General features: G+C 54.6%; 1 protein-coding gene across 2 annotated transcripts in view; it reads left to right on the top strand.

Moving 5' to 3' along the window:
- NOC2L (NOC2 like nucleolar associated transcriptional repressor) overlaps nt 1-26,027 on the top strand; it is an 81,180-nt gene that overhangs the window by 33,270 nt on the left and 21,883 nt on the right. For both annotated transcript variants that reach the window (XM_074975454.1, XM_074975452.1), the window contains exons 13-16: nt 4,128-4,241; nt 4,722-4,823; nt 10,030-10,173; nt 20,049-20,162. In XM_074975454.1, coding sequence (XP_074831555.1) covers nt 4,128-4,241; nt 4,722-4,823; nt 10,030-10,173; nt 20,049-20,162 — 474 coding nt within the window. The remainder of the gene's footprint in view (nt 1-4,127; nt 4,242-4,721; nt 4,824-10,029; nt 10,174-20,048; nt 20,163-26,027) is intronic.

Genomic DNA, 26,027 nt, shown 5'->3' with positions numbered 1-26,027 from the left:
TTTGTGCCCACTCTCGCTATGTGCCAGTGAAAGCCCCCATGCACGGGCTTTCACGCCACCTGTGCCTTTTGGAGCAGTTTCTGCATGGCACCAGACATCAGATTCTCTGGAGCATGGTGTGTGTTTTATTTTTTTGGGTGAGAGGTGATCATGCTAATTTCCCCCTGCATGCAATCAAGGAAATCCAGCCCTCGCTGCCTCCCCCCTCCCCCGTCCTCCCCCACCCCTGTCACCACCAAGCCTTCCAGAGATGGCAGATTGAATGTTTGCACAATTCCTCTAGGCACAGGAATTCCCCAAGCTCCTGCCACTGTAAATGAGAGCTGGCTCCCTGATTCATCTTGACAAGGGCTTCTGTTTCCCGTGCAGGCAACCCAGACGGCTCCTCTCCGTCTCTGCTCTCCAGGAGGGGGAGGGAGGGAAGCCTTCCAAAATTACCTCTTAGAGGGAAGGGCAGGGAGAGGAAGAATCTGAGAAGGGGGCTGGAGGGGGGACAGCTTTTTGGATTCTTCCCCTCCCTTACAGGCCATGAGATCCCGATGCCTTTTTGGTGCTTCCCTTGGTTGGTGACAAGCGTTAGTTTCTGCAGTGGGAGAATTGGCGGCTCAACCGCTGGAAGGCAAGTGTGGGTAAACAACTTGGAAATCTCCCCATAGGAAGTCTTGGTATGCCAATTTAAATGTAGCTTCTCGGCGGGGGCAAAGGGAGGTGGGGGCATGGGCTAACCCTGATATGCTTAGAAAGGCAGGAGTTTTTTCACTCCGCTGACACTTAAAACGGTAAGGACCTCATCTCAGGTGTCCAGCATGCTATGGTGGGAATCTCCGGGGCCTCCAGTCGCCCTGCCGGTGGGTGTGGGGGAGAGGGGGTCAGTTCTGTCTGCAAGGATATCAGGCGAGGCAGGCGTCACTTGAGAAATGAGAACGCTGGGCATATGTGCCCATGGATCTTGAAGCGCTTCCCCAAAGATGTGGGCACCATTGTTGCTACCACGCAGCTAGGGAAACTGAGTCACAGAGAGGGGATGTGCCTTGCCCGAGGTTACCCATGGAGGGTGCGTGCTCCAGGTTTCCTGACTCCCTGTCCTTACCCGCTGCCAGTGCAGCAGTGTGCTAGGTGTCCTCTGGAATAAGTTTGTCCTCAGTCCCGTTCCTGGCAGACAGGTGTCTGGCGCCCAGCCCATTTGTGGGCATACAGATAAGGTCCTTGCCCCGCGGCACTTATAACACTGGAGAGGTGGTCGTAGATGTGTGAGATAAGCCCCTGCAGGAGCCCATGCTCCTGGAATGTGGCTTGGGGTTGTCCGGGAAAGGGAGGGTGAGTCTCGCTCTGGACAGCAGCCGTGGGATGGTGGGCTGGAGTTAGCTGGCCTGTGCGGAGACCCAAGGTGAAGGTAATGGGCACTGGACAGGGTGGCAGGGATTGCTGTAAATTGGCTGCTGTGGGGTGGTGCTGGCAATGAGAACCGTATATACTTGTGTATAAGAGGGACCCTCTAGATGTAGAAATGAGTGACCCTGTGTATAAGCCAGATGGCCCACTCCCGCCGCCGTAGGTTGCCACGTCCTTTCCTCTGGGTAACAGATGTTATCCCAACTTCAGCCAGATCATTGGCCTGTGAGTCTTCTGGCCCTCTAGTGTCCCCCCCCCCCCCGCCTCCCGTGTTCTCTCCAGCCTGCCCCAGGGTGTCTACACTTCGCCCCTCCCTCCCAGCCATGTCGCTAGCCTCTGTCCCTTCCACCTGGCCCCTCTGGCAAGTGCCTCAAAAAGTCTGCTTGCATTTCCCCCCCCTCGGCCGCCGGCATGCACGGTCCCACAAAGCCCAACGCCTTCCGCTTTCATGCGTCTGACTGAGGGGATCAATACTGCTGTTTCGGCCAAAGAAATAATTGTGCATAACGAGGTTTGTAGCTTCGATTCCCTGGAGAGGGGCTCTTTGTTTTCACAAGCCACCGAGCTCGGCCCTTCCTCCCCGATAACCTGGCCTGACAAATCAAATGCAAAGAATCGATCGCTGACTGTGTGGTTTTCTGGCCTGGGGGCAGCAATGTGACCTGGACCCTCTTGCCCCAGCACCCAGAGTCCTCTGCCCACACTTGCGATGCTGGTTGAGCTCTGGGGTGTCCCAGGGGCGATGCTCCCACGGCTGGGTGCAGAGCAGGAACAGTCAGAGGATGCATGTTACTTGAGCGCAGCCTCAGAGTGTGGTGTTTAAGAGGCAGGGAATCCCCAAGGTGGAGGAGAAGACCCTGCAGCAGAATATTCTGAGGCTGCTAAATATTGGCACCTGAGCTGGCTGTCTCCAGAAGCCGGAGGTGGCATATGGTGGCCTGCCCTGTCTGAGGTTAGACCTCTTGCCAGGGGACAAGTATCCACCTCCCCAAACTGTCTCTCACTGGCTGATTCTCCAGAGATGCCAATGGTCCATGGGGGAGCGAGCTGCCGTCTTACTCCTGTAGGGAGTAGATCTCAGGCGGGGCAGCGGCAAGTGGCGGGCAACCAAGCGCTACTGACCCCTGTCCCTGGGGGCTGACGTCAGCCCACAGAAGAACCCGTGTACGGTGTGCTGAGTATAAGACATGCCTGTGCCCTGGGGTTCTGGACGAGCTGCCGGAGCGCTCCTGGTTTGATCTCTCACTGTGCGGCCACTGCTCTGTGCCCGGAAAGGGACAGGTTTTCCCCTTGTGTCTAACGCAGGGGTGGGCAAACTTTTTGGCCCGAGGGCCACATCGGGGTTGCAAAACTATATGGAGGGCCAGGTAGGGAAGGCTGTGTCTCCCGAAACAGCCTGGCCCCCTCCCACTTCCCGCCCCCTGACTGCCCCCCTCAGAACCCCTGACCCATCCAACCCCCCCGCTCCTTGTTCCCTGACTGCCCCCTCCCAGGACCCCCCGCCCCTGACAGGCCCCCTAGGACTCCCACGCCTATCCAAACCCCCACACATGCTCCCCGTCCCCTGACCGTCCCCCTGACCTCCGCCCCATCCAACCGCTCCCTGTCCCCTGACTGCCCCCCAGGACTCTCCGCCCCCTTACCATGCCGGAGCCTGCCACGCTCCCCGGAAGGAGTGGCGGGCCAGAGCACCGGCGGTGCAGTACACTGAGGCTGCGCAAGGGGGGGGGGGGGGGGCTGCAGCAAGAGGCCGGGGATGCTAGCACATGGAGCACAGGGACTGGGCAGGACGGTCCCGCGGGCTGGATATGGGCCGTAGTTTTCCCACCTCTGGTCTAACGGGTGGATGCAGATGTAGCCTTGGAGAACAATCTGCGCTTTCTCCCTTATTTCAAGGCCATGATATGATGGACACGGCAGCCTCCGCTGCCGTGGGGTGCAGCGTGCAAAAGGAGTCCCTGCTGATGAAGGGTGGCTTGTGAAATATGCTCCCTAGGAAATGTCACGATGATGTTGCAGTGAAAAAAAGAGGATAGATGTGGGCTGTCCGTGAATGAGCATGTGCTAAACACAGCCCGAAGTCTTGCTGTCGGTAGAGAAGCCCATTATTGTAAGGGACCACTGGAAAATACTCTTGGGCTGTGTTTTGTTTGACCTCTTAAGGCTCAGCTCTGCTCAGGAGCAAGCTTCTGATTACTCGCATCTCTGCGTAAGAAGGGGTTTTGTTGGGCAGCATGCTTCTGTCGCATCTTTCGTGTGCAGGTTTCCAAAGCTTTAGCCGAACGAGGCGTCTGATCCTGGACTTGCTCTGCAATCTGCCAAGGGCATGAGTAGGATACTTAGGAAGAAATGAAGACTAGTGGTTAGAGCTGGGGAATGTGGGGTGGGGGGGTGGTTTGGGATTTCTGGGTTGTAGTCGCAGCTCTGCCCCTGACGTTGTATGACTGGTTTAGTCACTTACTCTCTGCCGCAGTTTACCCATCTGTGCAATGGTGGATAATCCTTCTCTGCTTTGGAGGAGCATCACCAGGCTTTGTCTTTAAAGCAGTTTACGCTCACCCAGGCTCAGCGCTGTGCTGTTCAAGGCAATGGGAGGTTTGCAAGTGACGTCAGCTGATCTGGGACCTGGCCCACAGGCCTTTCAGCGAGGCTGTGGTCTTGTTAGTTTTTCTTCCTCTCTCTCTCTGCCCGCTGCAGGTTTTATCATTTTTACACCGGATTTTCTTCTATTGCAGATTTTCCAGCAAGTGGATTTCAATAAGAAGCCAGGCCGCATGAGTGCCAAGCCCATTAACTTTGCAGTCATCTTGAAGCTGTCCAATGCTAACCTGCAGGAGAAGGCTTTCCGGGTATGTGGCACCCCCCTACCTGTCACATGGAACCTCCCTCCCCCTGCCTTCCACCCCAGGATTCATGCTCTAACGCCTAGTACAGAGTGAGCGAAACAAATCCCTAGGCAGCTCCTTTGAAGTCAGCATGGTTGCACCAGGGTGGATTTTGTAAGGGGTTTATTTCCTCAGCTCCGATGCCTCTGGATTCCACGTGGAGTTTGTACCTGGTTCAGCTGGGGTGACAGAGGCACAAGAAGGCATGAGCAGTGCGTCCAGTGTCACCTCTTAGGGTGGCTTGTTCTGTGGTCTGCGTACTGAGAGAGATCTTCACATGGGCCCATCTCACATCCTAGCATCCCCATCTGTTTCTCTTCCACCCACAGGACCCCAGGTGGCACAGAGCCCTGGCCCCAGAGAGCTCAGGGCCCTGGCAGAGTGCAGGCAGCTTGGGATTTGGTTTTTATCTGATTTCTTTTTCCTTCCACCCCCCTTACCCAGGATGGCCTCATCGAGCAGCTGTATGACCTGACGCTCGAATATCTCCATGGCCAAGCCCACAGCATCGGATTCCCAGAGCTGACCCTGCCAATTGTCATTCAAGTAAGGTGCTTTCCTGTGCCAGGGGCATGCGAATTTGGGGCAGGCTTGAAATGACGCTGGTGGGAGGGGGGTCTCTCTTTTATCCCAGTGATGATTTCCCTTGGCATTTCTCCAGATGTTTTTGGCCCTGGTTTCACTCAGGGGCTGTGGGCAAAGGGAAACCTCAAGGCAGCAGGAGGATGAGGGTGGGTGAGGAGGTAGTTCTGTATTTCACATCTCCCCTGGGAGACGTGGGAGCGGTACAAAGGGGCATCTAATCACTGCAAATGTGTCCTCGTGACTGACGAATGCAGGTTGGCTCTGGGTGCTCTAGCTCTGCAGCATGGGGTTTCCCAGAACAGGCATGAGTTAGTAGCTGTGCCCCATGAGGTGACGTGCTTCCCTGCCCCACAGCCCCTCACGCGCCCACCCCAAGATGGGGCTCTCTTCTCCAGCCTTTCCTCGTTCACCCACCACAAAATAACACACGTGCCCCTTTCCCCTCTCACATGTAGCAGGACCTATTGTCCCTCCCCAGGGCCCCTTGCGCCCGTGCCACGAAGCGGTGCTCTTTCCTTGTCCCCTTGCAAACAAGCCCTGTTCTCGGGCGCACTGCCCTGCCTTCTGATGGGTGTTGCCCGGGTGGGTTTGTATGTGTCAGCTGATACCTGGCACAGCGGGGGAGCCAGATGGCTTGTATTTAGGTACCAGCGGGTCACTGGTTCTGAACAGTTAAATTTCGCTCCGAGCTCAGTGAACATGTTGCTCTCTCTCCGTTCCCCCTCAGCTCCCTTTTTTAACTCGCTGTTGATGGGTGGCATATGGGAACTGGCGTTGGTTTGCTGCCCTCACGTTGCTCAGTACTGCAAGCATCTTTGCTCTGCTTAGACACCATTGGCTAGTGAGTGACCATGCACCTGGTTGCTATGACACCTCTGGCTGATCTGGCGGTGACTTCTCAGCGTGGGAACCGTTGGCCCTGTGGGAGGCGTATCTGCTCCTTGCTGCAGTGTTGCAGACCAGCACCTGCCAGGCGCGGGGTGATGGGCTGGGTGCCTGCAATCTGGCTAGGCCCTTGCCTTTTGCTGCCACGAGCGGATGGGCTCTTCTGCGCTAGGAGAGCAGCTCCCGTGCTCGCTCCTGCCTCTTCGTTTACTGATAAACAAGAGAGGCATGAAAGCTTTTGCTCCCTGCGTCGTTTCCAGCAGCTGCTGAGGGCCTCAAAGCCATCCGGAGCTGGTGCTGTGGCTGGAATGGAGCGTGTCCCGCAGGCCCCTGGCACCAAGCACCCTGTAGCTTCCAGACACCCCACATCCTAGCCTGCCTTTCTGCAGATAATTAGTGTGGTGCAACAAGCGCCTGGATAGAACAGCCTGTTGATTTCCTGCGTAGCCACCGCTGACCACGGCCTCAGTGTGTCTGCTGGGCCTGGGCGCTGGGTTTGCATTTCCAAAAGCCGAGGTCCCAGGAGGCAGGCCGTGTCCCTGGGACACCTCCACTCAGTGATTAAAAATCCCTCCTCCTGGCGCTTGGAGCTCACCTCCTCCTAATGCCTTGGCGCTGGGACCGGAGTCCTGCTGGCAGAGGGCGGATTCCGCGGCTGCCGGTCCGTGGCTTTGGGAGAAGCTCGGCTGAACCGACTCCAAACGGAACTTGACAGCCCGGAAAGCAGGAAGCAGGAGGGCAGATCAAAGGGAAGTGGAGCCAGCAGGATGGAGGGGGTTCAAAGGCTTCTCTTCTACCCAGCGCCTCGGGAGTGACCCGGGGGGAGGCTGCGGGTTGGCGGTGAGGGTTAAGCCCCCTTCTGATGAGGTGCCGGTCTGGCTGCCTCTGTGCACGCCCTGCAGTCTGGTTCTCAGACTAGAATCAGAACTGACTTTAGAGGAGGCTGTTTGTTCCTTCCCTAGCCCCCTGCCAGAGGGAAAGCAACATACAGCAAGGGCACGGGAAAAGGGGACAGCCACCAGAACGAGGGCCGGGGGACAGGCAGGGGAGGGCATCATCTGTGGCTAGGCAGAAGGGCAGGAACTGTGGATGGTCCTTGCCATGTGCCGCTCCAGCTGCCTTCCTCTCTGCTCTGGCTTGCATGCTCTCGTTCCTTTGTTTTTGGGGTGGCGGGCTGGGGTTGGGTCGGTTTGCCTGGAACACACAAGCCCGGCTGCTTCAGATCATTTATAGCTCCCTGCATCTTTTCCAGTAAGGAGAATGGTGTGTTTTGCTGTGGTCTCCGCTGGTGTAAACCATTGGCGTGGCAGGCTGACAGAATCAATCCTGCTAATCACAGGGCTGCTTAGCTGGGAGCTGGTGCGAGATGTCGCTTGTCTCTCACACACACCCCCCGGCTTCCCATATTCTGGGAAGATACAATTGTGCGATTTGGCGAAGTGGAGACGCGCGCACACACATTCACCCACTCGCTCCCTCCTCTCTGTCTGCTCCAGCCTTCTGGGTTGTCTCCGTCTTTTAACGCAGGAGCCAGAGCTGGAGTTGAGATCTCATTACCTCTCGTTAATATCCGAGGCAGATAGCAGGGGAACAGGGAGGGGGCGGGATGGCGGGGAAGGGAGCAAACAAGCCGCGCTGAACTGCACAGATAGGGCTTGAGATTTGGCAGGATTTCTGGCGACACTTCTGCAGCAAAAGAAAAATGATAACGTACATCGCAACGGATGAAATGGATCTCGAGCTGCAGCTGCGGGGATCCGGCGAGATAAATAAAATGACAAATGCATCCCTGGGTGAAGATAAATATGCAGCACCTAAAGATACATATTTTAGGAGGAGTTGGGGGGATTTGAGCAGCAGAAAAGCTGTTTTACTGACCGGTTTTTAAACACCTCTTTAGGGAGAGGGCAGCAATATATATTAACCCTGGCGTTTCTGAGGTTGAAGGAGAACTTAGGATCGTGTAGAATATGGGGGATAGAGTGGAGGTGTGCAACGAAGGGACGTGCTTTAGGGTGACTGGAGAGGATTCACCATGTGCGTAGCAAACTTGAGCCAATGACTGGCTTTTCCTGCAGTGCTGTGCGGGCTGCCAGCGGTGGGGGACGTGAGCACAGAGCAGGTGTGTCACCTCTCGGTCACAGGGGTACCTGCCTCCCGAGGGATGCAGTTTGTGGGACTGACCTCGCTTTCTCTCTTGTCCTCACGCAGGGCTTCTGAAGACCGAGTTGGTCAATCGGAGACTTGTGATCTGTCTTACAGTAACATCTGCAGGCCCCAGCTGAGATCAGGGTACCATTGCACCATTGTGGTGCTGTATGTACTTAGAGAGACGATCCCCGCTCCAAAGATAGCTGAGACAAAAGGTCAGAGGGGAAACCGAGGCACAGAGAGACTAAGTGACTTGCCCAAGGTCATGCATACAGTCTATGGCGAAACCAAGAACTGAACCCAGATCTCCAGTCCAGTGCCTGAACCTCAAGCCTATCCTTCCTCTCAGCCCATCCTCCTCCTCAGTTCCGGCAGTTTCCCAACTCCCTGGTAGATCAGAGTGAGGTGGGAGTGGCTGTTGCAGTCCTGCCTTTGGGGCCCTGTCCCACTCTGAGTAACGAGTGTATGAAATCAAAGTAAAACAAGCCTCTGCCCCACACCTGTGTGTGCTGTTAGCTGGGCAGTGTAGTACTTTGTCCCCTCATGTTGCTTTACCTGTTCCAAGCTCGCTATGGACATTAACTGATCTAACCCTCCCAACACCCCCCTTTGCGTTAGGCAGTTACAGAATGAGCCTCATTTTTTGGATGGGGGAACAGAGGCAGGGAAGTTGTGTGACTCTCCCGAGGCCCCTCAGCGAGTCAGTGGCAGAGCTGGAACCAGAACGCCAGACTCTTGACTGCCCTTTCCTTGCTCTCGCTGCTGGACCACGCTGACTCTCGGCTCAGAGGCCGCAGGTTAGCGAGGCATATGCACTGCAGGGGAAGCGACCTGCTGGCCTTTCACCCTCTGCTTTGGATTCCCTGACGGTTAGCCATTTGTCTGCCCTGGTGGGGTTTCTCTTTGTGTGTGGCTCTGGCCAGGAGCCGCCTTGGAGAGCTCCTCTGTGCCGAGGGCGGGAGCATTTGGCAAGCAATGTAATGTACCTGGGAGGAAATCTACTTGTCAGTTCGTCCACCTTGCTTCTGCAGCCCTTTGCCAGCAGGGACAGGGACGTGGCCTCCGCTCGTCTTGGGGGGAGGGCGGAGTTGAGCCGGAAAAGAGTGGGTGCAGAGCTGGGGGGGAGGGGGCGGGGGGCTGGTTGGGATTGGGAGCAGGATGGGGGACGTTGTTTAAGGACGAGGCTGCAGGCGAAAAACACATCTCGATCTGGTTGGAATAAAATACCCTCATTGTCTAGTGAAACCGAAGTTTGTTTCCTGGCCAGCGGGAGGCCAGGGCAGCTCCTCGGTGACGGGGAGGGTCTCTGCGCAGGCCGGCGGTAGCGTCTGTGGTTTCTGAGCTGTGCGGGCTGGGAGCCCAAGGGTTCCGCAGGAGACATCGGGTCCAAGAGGAAATAATCGGCCAGTTGGAGGCCTCACGGCTGCCCACAGAGAGGTTCATTTTGCAGATGATGTGGGGAGGGCGTGTGGGGTTTGCACTCTGGAAAAGTGAGAGGCATTGGCTGGAATTGGGGGCGGTGCAGGGAGGTCCTGTGTAAACGTCGCCCCAGATGACTCTTCCGGATGCAGCTCAATCCTGACCACCCCCCCTCCTTGGAAGTCCAGTTCTGCCCCTCCCCCAGCTCTTCTAGTGCCCCTCTATCTGCCCCCCCCCCACCTCGTTGTTCCAGTCTTGGGCTCCCCAGTTCTGCTCATGCCCCTCTATCTCCCCCCACTGCCCTTGGTGTTCCAGTCCTGCCTCGTGCCTGAGCAGGGACCAGGTGGGTTGTGATTCTACGGCAGCTGGAAGCTCTGGTTTCAGGCCGTGGAGGAGTTTCCAGCCTGATGGTTCGACGTCCTCTCCAGATATAAGCTGTGATAAGGGATGCCGGGAGCCATCTCTGAGCAAGGCGTTGCCAGTTGACCTCCGTGCTGACATCCGGTGCGTTGGTCCATCTGTTAAGACGAGGGTGAAGCACCGTGGCAGCGGAGACGGGTAATGGCTGGGCCGTGGTTGCGAACGGAGAGAACGAGGAGCCCTTTGCTGCCTCTCTCCAAGGGAGGCGGTTTTTTTCGTGGGATCAGTTAATGGAAACTATTACATGTCGTTCATTTTCTGCCTTTCTCCCCTTCCTTTCTTCTCTCTCCAGCTCAAATCTTTCCTGAAGGAATGCAAGATCGCCAACTACTGCAAAGCGATCCGGCAGCTCCTGGAGAAGTTGCAGGAAAATTCTGCCTACATTGCCAGTCGGCGTCAGAAAGCCACCTTCGGCGTGGCCAGCAGGGAGGCTGTGGTGAGTTGGCCACTTTGAGTTCGGCTTCCTGGAAAGACAGTCTGACTCCGCAACTGGGGTTAAGACTCTGGCAGCGGGAGGAGGGGCGAGGTCATGGAAATGGGTACGCCCGGGGCGTGTTGGACGTTTGCAAAATAGCGTGGGCTGCGCTGGACTGTAGCTGGCGAAATTCCCTGGCCAACAGCATCATGGAAAACGTAGTCCCTAAATTACACCCGTTGTTATGGATCACCAGAAGGATGTGTGCTCCTATTAGGGACGCTCCTTTTCAGTGGTAATCGGCTGGGCCTTCTCCTGAAGAAGTCTCTTGCAACTCGCCTGTCCCTCTTCAGATCTGTGGAGGCCACCAGAGGAGTGACAGCTGGAGGAGGGACCTCACCTCCTCTCTAGGAGCTTTGCTGGCTCATGATCCCTGGCTGCCTGCCTGCCTCCGTCCGGGGTGCAGGATGGGGGATAATACTTTTGTTGCTCAGCTGATTTCCAGCACTTTGTGTTTCTAAAATGAGTGCCCTGGTTAGATTCTCCTTGTTCGCCTGGAGACGGGAGTCTAAAATCAGTGCCAAGCAATAAGCTGCAGGCTGTGAGAGCGGGACTTCTGGGCATTGTGCCTCCAGAACTGCTGGCCGATGGGCTCTGGGACGTTTCCCCCCCCGCAGCCCGAGCCGTTGTGCGTAGCGTGTAGACATCTCTACGTTGGACGCCGAGGAAAGCCACCAAGGCCTGGAGGAGCCAGTGTGCACTGGGTCGTTCTGCTTTAAAGCTTGGGGGCGAGTCGGATGTGGAGTGGAGAGGAAGGGGAGCGGGTGCCTGAGATGTCAGAGGCCCCCGTCCCTGCGCGTCGTGGGGAATCGACCCTGGTGCAGGCAGTAGCTGCTGAGGGAATGCGCGGGGGGCTTTTGGCCTCCGACTGTGGCTGCAGTGAGGGGTTTTCTTTACAAATGGAAGACTGAGAGTGGGGACTGTAAGGCCCGGGAAGGGGGCAGGGCTGACGGTTCCGAAGCGGGAGGGTGGGCTTTGAGAGGCTTCACTTTGCTCCCGCAGGAGGAGCTGGGATTTTTGCCATTAGCTTCAGTGGGGCTGGCAGTCAGGTGTCACCTACCTTGAAAGCCCTCTCTGCACAGAGCTGGCCCGGCAAAGATGAGCTTCCCTTCCAGGCACAAGAAGGGAGTTCCAGTTTCCTGGGGCCATTCTAGCTCCGTCCTCTCTGGTGAGACGTCCAACAAGGGAGTGGCTAGAACTGGTCGTGGTGATGGTCAGTTTTCTTCTAAGTGGACACTTGCCCATTGGGAACTGGATAGAGACCCACCTGGCTCATTTCTTACAGGCCACCAGGCAGCCATTGCGTGGTGGCAGCTTCCCACGGCTGCTGGGCTGGATTTAAACCATCGGCCTAGTGATCAGAAGCTCCCTGGCTCATTTCCCGTCCTCTGAGCCCACGCAATCTTGCTTTTTCATGCCTTTTAATATGGGCCTGTCTTAGAAGAGCAGCCTGTACAGCTGTTCTGTGAGTCTTTTCTGGTGGATTCTCTGGAACATAAAGTCTTTAAATCATGTGTTGAGGACTTCAGTATCTCAGCCAGAGGTTGGGGGTCTATTACAGGAGGGGTGGGTGAGGTTCTGTGGCCTGCAATGTGCAGGAGGTCAGATTAGATGATCACCATGGTCCCTTCTCCCTTACAGTCTATGAGGCCAGGAGCGGGGCTGTGAGAGAGAGAGAGAGAGAGAGAAGCTTTGGACAGTCTCTTTCTGGGCTGTGGTGTGAAATTTCCTCCTATCCTGGCTTGACCAAGACTGACACATGCTTTGCATGATTGTGGAAGAGGTTGGGGAGGTGGAAATTCTATTCCATCATCTTCTTACCCTCAAATTCTCAGGCTTACCTACGCTGACCTCTTCTGAGAATGGTTCTTGGCTGTGTGGTGGTGGAGATGCTGCTTTCCAGCATCTCTCCCCTTGGCCTGTAGCCTGTCTGCTCCAAGCTAGGCCCCCAGAGAGGGGAAAGGGAGCGAGCATGGCCAGGGAATTCAGCTCAACTCTGCTTCCCTCATCCTGAACCTGTTAATTTTTATTTCTCTCTTTCTTGGGCCAGACCCTCTCCTGGGACCCATTCACCACTGAGACCTGGAACATATGAAACCCCGCTCTGAATCCAGACTCTCAGTTGCTGTCCCATTTAACAGATTTTTGTATGCTGTTGCGTTGGGTCTCTGGGGTGGGATCTTTCCCTTCCAGGCAGGGAAGGAGAGGTGAAAATATTTCGTCCTCCAGAAGAGCCCGTGGGGTCGGAGCGAGCTGGCATTTGCCACTCTGCGCCGATGGGAATTGGCTGAAGATCTGTGTTGGGAAAGGCTCCACCTGTTAGTGCCGGGCACGGAGCAGGAGTTCCTCTGCAGACAAATTTATCTTCAGACGCTCAGCTGCGTGGACTGCAGGGAAATTATCCTTTCAAATCCTGGTGTATCAGCGCCAGGCCGCAGCAGCGTTGTTCTGGGATTAAGGGGCTGATGGAACTGGTTTTGAAGTGACTAAGTATTCTTTGGTTCTATAAATGCCTTTCTGGATCGGACTGTCTTGCCAAAGGGATTAGGTTTCCCATCTGGAGCAAGGCTTTTTTCATTTTATTTCCCCCCCTTCCCCTCCTCTCCCGTCGGTGCCGTGACCACCCACCCGCTCTGCAGAGGTGGAGATTTCAGCCTCTGGGTCTCTCCGCGAGGTGTGGGGCCGGGTAAGATCATTCGCTAAATAAAAAGGGTTTCCAGCAACTATGCAATTATCTGCTTGCTCCCAGCAGCTCAGGCTGCAGCCCGGTTTATCAGAACAAGATAATTAATTTTAACACTTGGTTGCCTGCGCAGCGCCTGGTTTATATATCGCACCTGCAGCGGCTGGCTGCTGAAAGGGGCAAGAGTCAGTCTGGGCTGACCCCCGAAGTGCAGCGGCACATGGGCTGCACTGGGAAGCGTAGGGGAGCGCTCGATTTCCATGCAAGCTTCAGGGGTATGCAAGCTTCAGAGTTGTTTTGAGAGTTTAAAGGGGTATAGCAGCAGCTTATGGCTCCGCTGTGCAGGGATGCCTGTGTTCCCATCAGAATGTGTGATTGCTGCTCTCTGCACCATGGAGAGGCGGGAGCCATTGCCCGAGGGGGAACGGGGGGGCGTAGCTTGTGCCTCCTTGTGCACGTTAGCAGTTAGTAGTGGAATAGCATCGACCGCTGGGAATGGGGGGAGCGGCGGGTGCACACTGCGCTCCTGGGGGAGGAAGGGGATGATGGCCCTTCTCATGCACCTGCGGAGCAGTTCAGAGTCCTCTATGGAGTCCTTGCGAAGAGATGGTGTCGATTTCCGAGAAGGGGCAAGAGCCCGAGCTAGCGCAGGGGCCTGGCTTCCCAGAAAGGCTTGCCGTGCCCCTCTGCATGTGGGTTGAGTTCACCGGCCTGCCTCCAACCTCACAATGTATGTGGCAGCAAATCACTGCCAGAGAGGGTGGAGGAAGGGAGGCCAAACATCTGTTTGTCTCCCTTGCCAGCAGGAGCAATTGAGAGCAAATGCTCCCTGGAATTCCCGTCCATGCACATGTGCCAGGCGGGGGGGAAGGGGGATGTTACTGGGTCGCACGCTCTGCAGCAGCAAGCAGAGCCCTGGTACCTTCCCCCCCAGGCCTGTCTGACCGCCCGCTTCCCTTGCTCTTCGTGCCACAGCAGGGAAACAAGCACCCCACCGAGGCAGCTGCTAACAAACTCGCTGCAGAGCTGGGGGAGTCCTGCCCCTGGACATGGAGTCCCTGCTGTCCTGGGAAGAGCTTGTTTAACAGAGGCAGCATGTTGGAGTGGGGGGGACACTGGACTGGACGCCGCGAGGCTGGTTCTCTCCCTGACTCTGCGTATGACCTTGGGGGAGTCATTTTACCTCCCTGTTCTCTGCTTTGCTTTCCACCCTTCGTCTTCTCTGTTCAAACCAACCTCTTCAGGTAGGGGCTGTCCATCGTTGGGTGTGTGCGCAGCACCCACCACAGTGGGGTCCCAATCTTGGTTGGGGCCTCTAGACGCTACTGTAACTTAATAGTGGCCACACAGATCAGACAAGGCCCCAGCTCTAAGTTCTGTCACAAAAGGCCCTGCCCAGAGAACAGCCAAACTCATCTCACTGTCCACCCCTTCTGACCTCATGGGCTCGGAAAGTTCATCTCAGACTCTTCTTAGCTTTGCATCTTGCTTAGGGGAGAGGATGAGAAGGGAGCAGAGAAAAGCAATCCAATGCGTGCTGGGCGGGGAAAGGATCAGGAAAAAATGGAGAAGAGAAGGGGCCAAGTGAAAACAAACTCAGAGAGTGACGGAAAAAGGGGCAGAGAAAAATTCCGCTTAGAACTAAACTGTATCTCTAGGGACTGCACTTTTCCCAGCCTGGCTTTTGGTTCAATTCAAAGGCGGCTCTCTAGCAGAGCAGAATTATTTTTTAAGAGATGTGGATTTGTGGGGAACAGCTCTACAGGAATAAAGTTCATGAATGTGACTTGTTTCATGAAGACGTTTCTGCAGTCCCCGGGAGTAGCGAATGTGTCTGGGAAACTTTGAGCTTCACCCATCTCTGCTATACTGCATGGGCCTAGATTATCTTCTTCTAAAGGACACTGGGGGGCCTGCCAGGATTTGAACCTGCAACTGAAGGGAGACTAGAGACGTCAAACCTGATGCTTCGATTGCTAAACTACCCTTTGCATCTTTGTGAGCTGCTTGCCGTGGGGGAGCAGCCGTGCTGGATGTCTGCTCGCCTGCCCCCATCCAACTCTGAATCACGGGTGATGACTCACGTTAAATCTTTTTTTAAGTGCAATATTCCAGAGCCCAGGCTGCTTTGAGAAGCCGACTCTGATGCTAATAGGATTAATGCATTAATGAATATTTTACTGGGGGGAGCCAGGCAGAGAACGGAGCCTGCTGCTAACTCTTAATCCCGGAGCGCAGCGTGCCAACCCTGGCCATAGACTCCTTGGCACCGGTATGGGTCTCTGGTGCAGTGACATGAAATGCAGGCAGGGGAATTAGCGCACCGGGGCCTGCAGCTGTGTGTCTGCAGAGATAGCCAGCCTGTCTGAAACCAGGATAAACTTACTCTGTTCTGTAGAGGTTCTGACCCCGCCATCCTCAGCTGGCTATCTGAGCACCTTCCAGTAGGTCGATAAGTGACGGGACTAACGTCGGCACTTCGGCTTCGTTCTGTCTCATCTTGACAGCACGTGTGATTCTTGCACTCTGGGAGTGTTCTGGGTTTTGTTTTGTCCACTCTGCTGTGTTTGTATTAGAGAAGGCAGGTCGGAGAAGAGCGTCTGGCCCTTGGATGGAAAGGTGGCGAAGTTTGTGATGGTCCTTGTGAGAGTCTGTTCCATGGTCTTGGACTGGCCCCCGAGAAAGCTCCGTCTCCTGCACCGGCAGCTGTTCCCTGCTCCCTTTCGCCTGGGGACTCCGTTGAACACCTTGGTGAAAATGAGCTGCTCCTGAGACCTTTCCCAGCACAGCCAGCATCTGCCGTGGCACTGTCCCTCTCTCCGGACCCTCTCATCCATTGTGCTCGGCCTCTGGTGCATCGCGAGTCTCCTGATTCCTGGGGAAAAGGTGGAAAAGAGCGGGGAGAATTCAGAGGAAAGCTGCAAAACCAGTGGAAGGGGCTTGGGGAGCAAAGGTTAGGAGAGGTTCAGCACAGAGAAAAGAGGTGGGGGGAGAGAGCAAATGCATCCCTCCTTCCCCTCCCACCATAAAGGCACCTTGGAGAAAATGGGGATTAGCTGTTACCTTCAGTCTGAGGGCAAGACCAGAAGTCATGGGCTTCACTTTCAGCAGGGAAAATGCAGGGAACTTTTATATTAAGAACATCTGTGGCCCTGGAACCAGCTGCCATCACAGGACAGGAGGTCTGAGACTAGATCCCCAGCTGGGATGGCAGGGTTAGGTCCCATATAATGGCTTCTGTCCCCACGTGGGGGCACGGGCTGTCTCACCTGTGCAGGTTCTTTCACCATACTCCTTGCCGTGGCATGTGAGCATGCTCCGTGTTTTATTAAAACCCACGCACAAAGGTCCCTGTAACCCAGGAAGGGTCCTGGACCAGTCAGTGACTTTCTGTAGGAGCGAGGCTGTCCTTAGAGCAGTGCTGACATCACGAATAAACAAGACCGTGGTCATCACCGTGCTGCTGGCACCTCATGGGATTGGGTTCACAGCTCAGAAACAAGATGTTAAAAGAGGCCTGAGAGCCTGACGCAGTTTTGGAAGTGCCCTGCTAAGGGAAGATGGCAACAACCACTTTGGGATTTTCCATCTTTGTGCCAGTAAATGAAGAATGACTGACTGCTGCATCCTCTGCTGACCAGTGTCATTTTGTTTCCTTGGGCTCCCCATGTCTTGCATTCGCTGTTTGCCTGTTGCCCCCTACTTAGGTTGGAAGCTCTCTGGGGCAGGGACCGTCTTCGTGTTTTGTACAGGGTTTAGCATGATGGGGCCCCGATCCATGCTCAGCACCCCTTGTCCCAAATAATTAGTAGTGCTGGAGGGAAAGAGAATTGCAAGCAGCTGGGATGGACTTGGTGTCTGACCTGCTCAACTTTTTCCATTGAGGTTCAGAATGAAAAGTCAAGGGGAGTATTTTCATTATTTTCGTGCCCTCCCGGTCCGTCACCAATTAAAAACAATAGATGTCTGGGCACACTGGACAGAACAAAGAGCCTCCCTCCATGAGAAGAGTGAATGGTCGGAGGCTTTGCTGAAATGCTCAGTTCTGGCTGGAAGCCAGGAGCAGCCCTGATCTGTGCATAAGGACGACAACTCTGCCACTTTTGCTGTTGTGACGAACAGGACTGAAAGCAGAGTGGAGCCGTCTGACAACAGGCCTGTCTGCTGGCCTGCGTCACCAGAGACCACAGTGTCTGTCAGCGTGTTGAAGAGCAGAGGAGATAACTGGCAAGCAGGCCTGGACTCAAGCCACGCAGTCCAGAGCCGTGTGTTTCCAACGCTCCAAAAGGGTGGTATAAGCTTCGGGCCCATCGTTACCCGAAAGGGGCTGTTTGGCTTGATGCTGTCGTCCCTATTCTTGGGTGTATAATCATAGCGTTTAAGGCCAGAAGGGACCACCAGATCATCTGGTCTGACCTCCTGTGTATCACAGGCCACCAACACTACCCAGCACCCACGAACTGAACCCAACAAGCAGAATTGGACCAGAGTATTGCAGCCCCCAGGAGACTGAACCAGGATGTGCCACAGGCAGAGAATAGGACAGAGCGAGGTGTGCCAATACCAGAATGAAGTGAGAGATACCCAGATAATCCCAGCAAATGACCTGTGCCCCACGCTATAGAGGAAGGTGGAAACCCCCCCATCCCCCAAGGCCAAGGTCACTGTCAATCGGACCTGGGGGGGAATTGCGTCCTGACCCTACGTATGGCAATCAGTTATTCCCTGAGCACGTGAGCAAGAACCCAAGCACCTGTGTCGGCGAATGCTTGGTGCCACCTCAGAGCCCTGGCCCACTCTCTCCCGTGTCCCATCTCCAGATGGGGCCATCACTGATGCTTCAGAGGAAGGAGACAAACCCCCCCCAACTCTCCCCAATGAATAGATTCCAGAACGTTGGAATGTGGGTGTGACAAGCCAGCTGCCATTTATTTACCAAAGTGCTGTTCATGGCGCAGAGACCACGGATGCGCCTTCTTTTCCCTTTCCTGCTGCAGGCCCGTTCCTGAGCTGGTGCAAATTGCTGTGGCCCCATTGAAGTCTTCAGTAGATACATGCCGGCTTCCACCAGCTGAGGATCTGGCCTGCTGCAAATTGAGGAGCTGCTGTCTCTCTGCTCTCTTTATCTGTCTTGTCTTGGCAATGTATTACTCTTTAAACGTACTTTTCCCCGGTGGCCTGTGCCCCGGTTGACGCCAGCAGCCCGTGTGCTGTCGCGGCTGAGTTGTGACGAGCTGCTCCCAGAGGGCCAACCTGACTTTCCTGCAAACAGAAGCTTGGAGTTTGAAAACCGATGCCCCTGGAGACCGTGCATTGCCACGGCCGGAAACCGAACGTGCCACGCAGCTGCTCAGCGTGTGCCGGTGTTTGCTTGTGACGCTTGAGTCTGGATCGCCCTCCTTCCCCGCTGGATCCTGAATGGCTCTGTGTGACCACACATCCCTGTTGCTCCTTCCCTTGTCCTCCTTCGCCAGTTCCTTCTGGTGGTCTCCCGTCTTGCTTTAGTCTGCCTTTCGCCACGTGCTGGTGCAGCACCTCTGGGCGCTCCCGTAGTACAGATGGCAAGGCTCGATCTGTGTGGGATCTATGGCAAAGGGATGCAAAGGGATGAAAAAGAATGCATTTGAATTGAACGGGTCCTCTTGCCGATCACACGCCAGGTGATCAAAGCCGAAAGACATTTTAACCATCTAATTTACTTCCCACTATTTATGAGACTTCTCCTGTTTCTCCCTTCTTGGACAGCGAACATAGATTAGTTGGTTTTGCTTTCTGCCTTCGCAGGGCTGTGATGTTTGGGTGACAGACACTGCTGGGGAATGTTTGTTTAAAAACTAAACACTTTAGCAATAGAATTAAAAATAAATCAGGCAAATGTCTGTCAGATTTATGCTTTACAAATGCAGGTGGGTTTTTTGTTTAAAAAGCTTCATACAAAACAGTTTTAGGGGACCAGATTTGCCCCAACAGTTCCCAGAAATGAAAGGAACAGAAATCCTGCTGAAGTCAGCCTACTGCGTCTGTCTCTGTCTCTTCTCCCCCAGACCCATGGAGTCCTCCGTGCCCAAGAGCTTAACAATTGGTCCCTAAATAGAAGTGAGCCGACTTTCAGAGATGCCCAATGAGTGCTGCAAGTGTTCAGCACCATTGAGGATCCGGCTGCTTCTGTTAGGTGCCAAAATACGGATTTAGGAACAAAAACTTTAGGCCACTAGGCTTGAATCCTCTGGCCTGAGGTTATGCCTGAACCCCACTGTCCCATGTTCTAGTGTATGGATGCTGCTCTGTGTGGAACAGTTCCCAAAGTCCCTAGTGTGTCTAGCATTCCCCTGCAGATCTCTTCCTTTGCCAAGCCCCCTGTGCTGGTCTCACAGGCTGTATCTCCACTGTGGATACGAAGGGTATTTGTTTGAACTCTGACTGTAAGGGCCAGAATTTCCAAAGTGACCAGTGATTTTTTGGGCTGCCCAGCTTGGCACCTAAGAGGGGTGTGGATTTTGGAAAGTGCTGAGCACCTTTGAATTGGGCCCCTTTCAGGTGTTGCCAGCTAAGCACCCAAAACTAGCAGTCGCTCGGGGAAAATCTTGTCCCTTGCCTTTATATCAATGGGCATGTCTACACTGCGGGGGAGGAAATCCCCAACAAATCCTCAGCAATGGGTCTCTGACCCCAGGTCTACAGACTCAGGCGTGGACTCTGGCACGAAAAACAGCCATGTAGATGTTCCTGCTCAGGGTCTGAGACCCATCCCTTCGCCGAGTTTCGTAGCCCGAGCAGGAGCGTCTCTGTGGCTACTTTTAGAGCCTGGGCGAGCCTGAATCTGTTGACCCAGGCGCCGAGATGTGCTAATGTGGGGTGGTCTGGGGTTTTTTCTGCTGTGTGACGGACCCCATAATGCTGTGTGTAATACTGTGGTTGCCTTAAATGACTCTTCTGAATTTACACTTGGCCCTGCCCTTGCTCTGCAATGTAGAATCTAGGTTCCCAGGTGGCTCAGTCCAGTGGGCCATGTCTGCTTGGAACAGGACCTAGGACTGTGGTCTGCAGTCTGTGTCAGCCTAGGGCCTGCTCTCTGCGTTGCTGTGTTACATAAAGCCGCCTTTGAACGCCTCTGGTCCTGGCCTAACGTCTGTCTTCTCCCTCTCGCCCACAGGAACAATGGGAGAAGCAGGTCAAGGAGGAGGGGATGCCTCTGACCAAGTATTACGCTCAGTGGAAGAAGCTGCGGGAGAAGGAGATCCAGCTGGAAATCAGCGGCAAGGAAAGGGTAAGGGCTGCAAGTCACCGGCTTCACTGTTTAACTGTACAGTGGGAGACCAAAGGATCCCATGGGATGGCTGCTGAGCAAAGCCGGTCCCTCAGCAGCATGGCTGGAAGAGGGTGTGGTTTGGGGTGCTGCCTGGCAGCTTGATTGGGTGGCCACAGCCAGTTAAACGCTGAATGGCTTTCAGCTCCCTGTTCAGCCTTGATGCCTGCGTTGCCAGGATCTCGAGCCCAGTGGCAGCCTTTGGATCAACTTCTTGGCTAAAGTGTCTTTCCCCAGGTTGGCCGGGCAGGGATGAGCTTGGGAGGCTGGAGCTGGGATGAGGCTCCTCTAATGGCTGCATTGTGCCTGGGTAGGCTACTGTAGCCAGCTGACGTCCCTCCATGCTGAGGGCAGTTATAAGCGGAGATGAAGCTGCGTTGTCGAATTCAGACCTGGGTCCAAACTTCTCCCGGTGCTTGACTCATGGGCTTTGCCTGGTTCCCACCTTTTAAATATAAAGCTGGTAGGGTGCTCAGATCGAGTGCCTTCTATTCTGTGCACTGATTATTTTTCAAAGGGGATAGTGGTGCTGAAACAGCCATACTAGGCATATGACCGCCTCCCCAACGTAGTGCAGTGGGCAGGATCCTGGACAGAGAGTCAGGACGCCTGGGTTCTGTCCCAACTTTGCTATCTACTCACTGACACCGAGGGCAAGTCATCTCACCTGTCTGTTCCCCTATCTGTAAAACGTGGCTAGCGATACTTGTCCTTTCCTGTCAAGTACTTTGGAGTCTGTGGCTGGAAAGAGCCACAGTGGGAAGTGCTGCGGGGGATGATGGTTTGGTTCCGCGAGTGAGAAGGAGGACACATCCCAGCACACGTCCTTGTAGTCTTGGGACGCCTATTCCAGACTCCCAGCCTATTGCGGGCAGCCACCCCACATGCTGAGGCTTTGAGACCCAGCCATGTAGCGAATTTTGCAGATTCCTGCTTTCATTACGGAGCAAGAGGTTCCTCTTTGGGCTGTTTATGCACAGGGCCAGTTAAAAATAGTGCCTGGCGCCTTTCATCAGTAGACCTCAAAGTGCTTTACAAAGGAGGCCAGCATCATTTATCTCCCCTGGGGAAACAGAGGCACAGGAGTGGAGTGGCTTGTCCAAGGTCAGCCAGCAGCCAAACCGGGAATAGAACCCAGGTCTCCTGATTTCCAGTCCAGTACCCGGTCCACAAGACCATACTTCTGTCTAGTTCGGTATTCCCTGTAAGCCCATGCTAGGGAGCCAGGGATTTGGAGTGTTACAGGAAGACTGTGCCAGGGAGGTGGTATGTGTAATAGTCCGTTGTACAGAGTGCCTGGATGCAATAGCCGTAGAAGATCTCTGCCCTTCAGAACAGGAGGTTTCCTAACAGTGGTGGCTGCAGGGCAAAATTCTCTGGGCTGCTTTGCAGCCTTTTTAGCCGCTAATAGCTCAGGGGAAGGGGGGAGAGCACTGATTTATATAGCTTTATAATGCACCAAATTGCTGCAGCTGTGGTGCATCCATTTAGAAATTCCTGCAGTGCATGGGAAATGTGACTGCCGCTTTCGGCAAATTCTTTGTTCTCCTAAATGGGGAGCCCTAGAACCGCCACTGCCAACGGTCTCTTGTGAACGCGCATTAACTCTTCCTTTCTCCCGGGCCTGCTCTAGGTGTGGTTAGGGCCCGGCTGGCCGGCCGCACCTCTGGAATGAGATTCACTTAGCTCCTGTGCTGGGTATGCCAATCCCTTTGCATTAAAGGCAAAATAATGAGGGGGTGGAGCATAGGAAGGGTTCAAGGCAAATGGCCGAGTTTGAGATTGCCGGGGTGGGGGAAGGCTTTGAACAGGTCCTGGAGAACTGCACTTCGTATAACGGCTGTTGGAGCCCGTGAACTGGTTTATGCAAGCAAATGTTTAGCTCATTGCTGTAAGACGAGTGTTGAAGCAATTAACCGACAGCCACAACTCCATAATCCCTTTCAGAAAGAGGATCTGGAATTTGAGATTAAATCACAGGTTGCAGTTAGTCGCTGCCGAGTTAAACATCGGTGCCTAGCTGTTGGTGAGAGGAAAGCACCTGCTGCCTGTACTTGTCAGAGGGGAGTCCTTTGCAGGTTGTCTGGTGGTGTTGTTTGTATTATCGTTAACACCCCAGAAATAGTCTAGGACCCCATTGTGCTAGGCGCTGTGCAAACAGATGGCCCCTGTCGCCAAGAGCTTAGTTTTTTTTCCCCTGTTGTTTTCAGGGTTGCTACAGTAATTAAGTCAGAATTTACTGGAGAGGTCGTTTTTATACACACACACGCACACGCGCACACACCCACACACATACCCTCCCCGAGTGCAGCCTCAGGGCATGGCAGCCAAAGGGACTGGTGGGGGCAGAGTGACAGGTATACAAGTTTGAAGCGTACAGGGATTATTTAGGGACCCACTTACTGGGATTGGGGCCTGAAAATAAGTCCAGTGGGCTGGATCTTCAGCTGGTGCAGATCGCTGCGGGTCTATTGCAGCCCATGGGGCTGTGCTGATCAGCACCATCTATGGGGCATCTGCCTGTGTCTCAGAGATACATCAGAGGCACGTCCTAGTGCTGCCGAAATTATGACTTAGTGAGACAGGGCCAGCCACTCCCCAGTCTGTAGTCGTGAGCCAGGGGGTGCAGCTTAGCCAAATCCTCCGAGTGTTTAGTAATTCTTCTACAACTCCTTGTTTCAGAGGTGGGGACGCTAGGCTGGGTGGTTGGTTTGTTTTGCAGCAGGCATTTCCCAGCCTCAGTCAGGCCTTTCCTGACGGCAGAGGGGAAAAGCAAAGGGTTGGGGTGAGAACAGGAAATGATCTGAATTGCCTTTATCTGAGCAGCGTATCATGGAGGGTAACCTTCTAATGCGAGTTAGCAGCTGTCTGCTGGGAGGATGCTGTCATCTCTCTTATCCCCACCTGGGTGTCACACACATACATTGAGAGGAGAGGGGTCAGAGCATGAGAAACCTGTCTCCCACTCTGCCTCGGGACTTCCTAGCTGACCTTGGAGAGGTCACTTGGCTGCTCCATGCTTTGACTCCCCTCCAGTAAAGTGGGGTGACCTGCCTCACCAGGCTAACTTCGTTGTCTGAAGCACGTTGAAATCCTCAGTCGGAAGGGGCTGTGCAAAGGGCAAACCCTCCTTAGAACAGAGCCAATCATTTTGCTGCTGTTTTTAATGGAGGTGGTGTCTTGGAGGAAATAAATCTTTGCAGTGGGGTGCAGGAGATCAGATCAGTGGGAAAACAGATTGCCGCACTCCTAGTTAGCTTGTAGTTGTCTGATGCTTTGAGCCTGTAGAGGACTATATAAATGCCAAGTGTACCTGGCCAAGAACTGCAACTCAGCTAGCTGGGGGAAGGGGGTCACCGGATTCCCTTGATGCTGCTGGCTCTTGGTTTTGTCTGGTTTTCCCTTTAGATAGCACTGTGGAACAGGTGGGCTTGCCCTGCCCTTAGCCAGCCCTGATTACAGAATGAGCTGCACCTGGGCTGAACCAGGTGGTCCCTATGAAAAAGAGCAGGAAGCCGCAGTGAAGGGGGGAAGCGTAGGAGACTAGAGCTAGGTTTGCATATACTGCAGGGAGCAAAAAGGCTCCTGCAGGGCCCGGAACCAGCAGGGGAGAGTGGGAGGAAGCTCTCCAGGCAGGGAGGCCTGGCAGAGACAGCAAAGGGCCGGCAGAATGAAGCCTGTGTGAGTTTGTGTTCAATTAGTCGGGAGAGAGACACTGACTTGGGCTTGAGGCCTACTAGCAGGGGATTTCTTTGAACTGTCTGGGGATGGGGAGTTGTTAAAGGGCCCTGAAGGGGAGGAAAAACAGAGGCAGGGTGCCGCAGGATGACCTCTGGCTGCGAGGGGGTGCTCAGGTCATGAGAACTTGCCTCTTACCCTCTCCTTTCCATTTGTTGTTGTTATTTATTGTTTGTATTATGATAGCGCCTCTGAGCTCCAGCCTAGAGTCAGGACCCTGCTGTACTAGGTGCTGTGCAAACCCAGGACAGGAGATGTTCCCTGCCCCAAGGAGCTTACAATTTTATGCTTGATGGGGATGTAACAGCCGAGTCAAAGAGCAAAACTCTCCAGGGTGGGCAAACACGGGGCCAGTGCCAGTTGGCCTTTAACTATGGCATTGTGCGGATTCAGCAACAACTTCCCCTGGGGGAACGCATCAGTTAAGGGGACAGTGCGGAACAAGAGTCTGGACACAACCGCTGCTAACCTCTGACCTGCCCACGTACATAAGGTCCAGCTGCCTCTTCCTCCTGCTCCATCCCATGTGCGAACGCTCTGCCTGCCACTCCGGACACAGCACTCCGCATTTGGAAGCTGGACCCGGGGGCTCACTCGTGTCAGGACCAGCGAGTAAAGCTGTCTATATGCTAATATGATTAAATGGTTGAGCTGGGATGCTCATCTGGGGAGCAGGAAATGGATATAATTGGCATCCCCAGGGTATGGTGGGGGACGATTAAAATACCAGACGGGATGTTGTGGTGGTTGGCTCCGGGCCAAGTCACAGAGGGTGGGAGGAGACCTAGGAGATCTTAGATGCTTTCAGAATCACGCTCCAGGGAGAAATTCGGCCACGGGGCTATAAGCCCCCAGTGCAGCAATCTGGATGGAATGGGAAGCGCCCCTTACCGGCAGTTCCGTTTGGGAGATAGAACTTAGCATTGAAAGCAATTTCCTTGCAGATCCTGCTAGGAAACGGCGAGCTGTGACTTCCCCAAGTGGGGCTGGCCTCTGCTTGATGCTGGTCCTGCTGGTGCCAGCCCTGGCTTTCCCTGCCCAGGCTAGGGGGTTACGCTGCTGGAGTGACCCCAGCGGCTAGCCGTTGATGGGTAACAATGAAACAAGCCTTCAGCATAGAAAAGCGAGCAAGGATTTCCCTGGGCAGCCGGGAGCAGCGGGGTGTGAGATTCCCCTTGAGGGGGCTCCTACCACGAGGGTGAAAGGGTAGCTGAGGAAAGCCTGGGGACGTGGTCAAAAGGAAGTGGCGGGGCTTTGTTTCAGTCCAGAAGGAGCGTGGGATGAATAGACAAGAGGGCAGGGGAAGGGTGAATTTTCAAGTGAGATTTCAGAAGGGCCTGTCGCTGCCTGAAGATCACCATGCTTTGAATGGGGCTGTTGTCTCCCTCCATGAGGGCTGCTGGCTTAATGATGCAGCATTGTGCTCCCAGGCGGGACGCTGAGCGCCATGAGGCCCATTAGGGCTGAGAAAAATCCACGTCCCATTAACGGCCATTTGAAAAAAATCCGCCTCGTTGTGAGGTGAAACTGGCCTCCTCTAACAACTCCGACCCGGCTGCCTGATTCCCACCCCTGCTCCCCGGCGGCTTCTAGCGGCACACGGACTAATCAGCTTCCCGGGAGGCACACAGGCTGCAGCTGGACGGGAGTCTTGGGTCTGCATCCTGTTTCTGTTGGCTTCCGTTCTCGAAAGTGACTAGTCATTTGGGGGGGGGTCCCTTAATCTTGGGGGGCCCAACTTGAGACACTGTAAAAGAGTTGTTTTCTAAGAGGGCAGGTGCTCAGTAGGTTCCCCAAATGGCCTCCTTTTTAAGGTGTCTCCTGTTGGGCACCCCAATAATGGTCATGCGAAATCCTGAGTCATTTTTGAAAACCTAGGCCATTGTTGTTTGTCCCTGACTGAGCTCAGGATTGTGCCAGGTGGTGAGAAGACCCATAGGAAGAGACCGTCTCTGCCCACAAGAGCTCACACTCTCAAGTATCGTGCAAAATGTCGATTAAAATAGCTCCCCCTCCCACCCCTTCGTTTGAGGAAGCAAACTTCTGCACATTCGGGTTGTGAAGTAAATTTTGCTCAAAACCAAGATC

Source organism: Natator depressus, chromosome 18 (genome assembly GCF_965152275.1).
Source record: "Natator depressus isolate rNatDep1 chromosome 18, rNatDep2.hap1, whole genome shotgun sequence".
Taxonomy (NCBI): domain Eukaryota; kingdom Metazoa; phylum Chordata; order Testudines; family Cheloniidae; genus Natator; species Natator depressus.
Note: the sequence above shows the minus strand (reverse complement) of the source record. Positions and strands in the feature narration are given on the sequence as shown.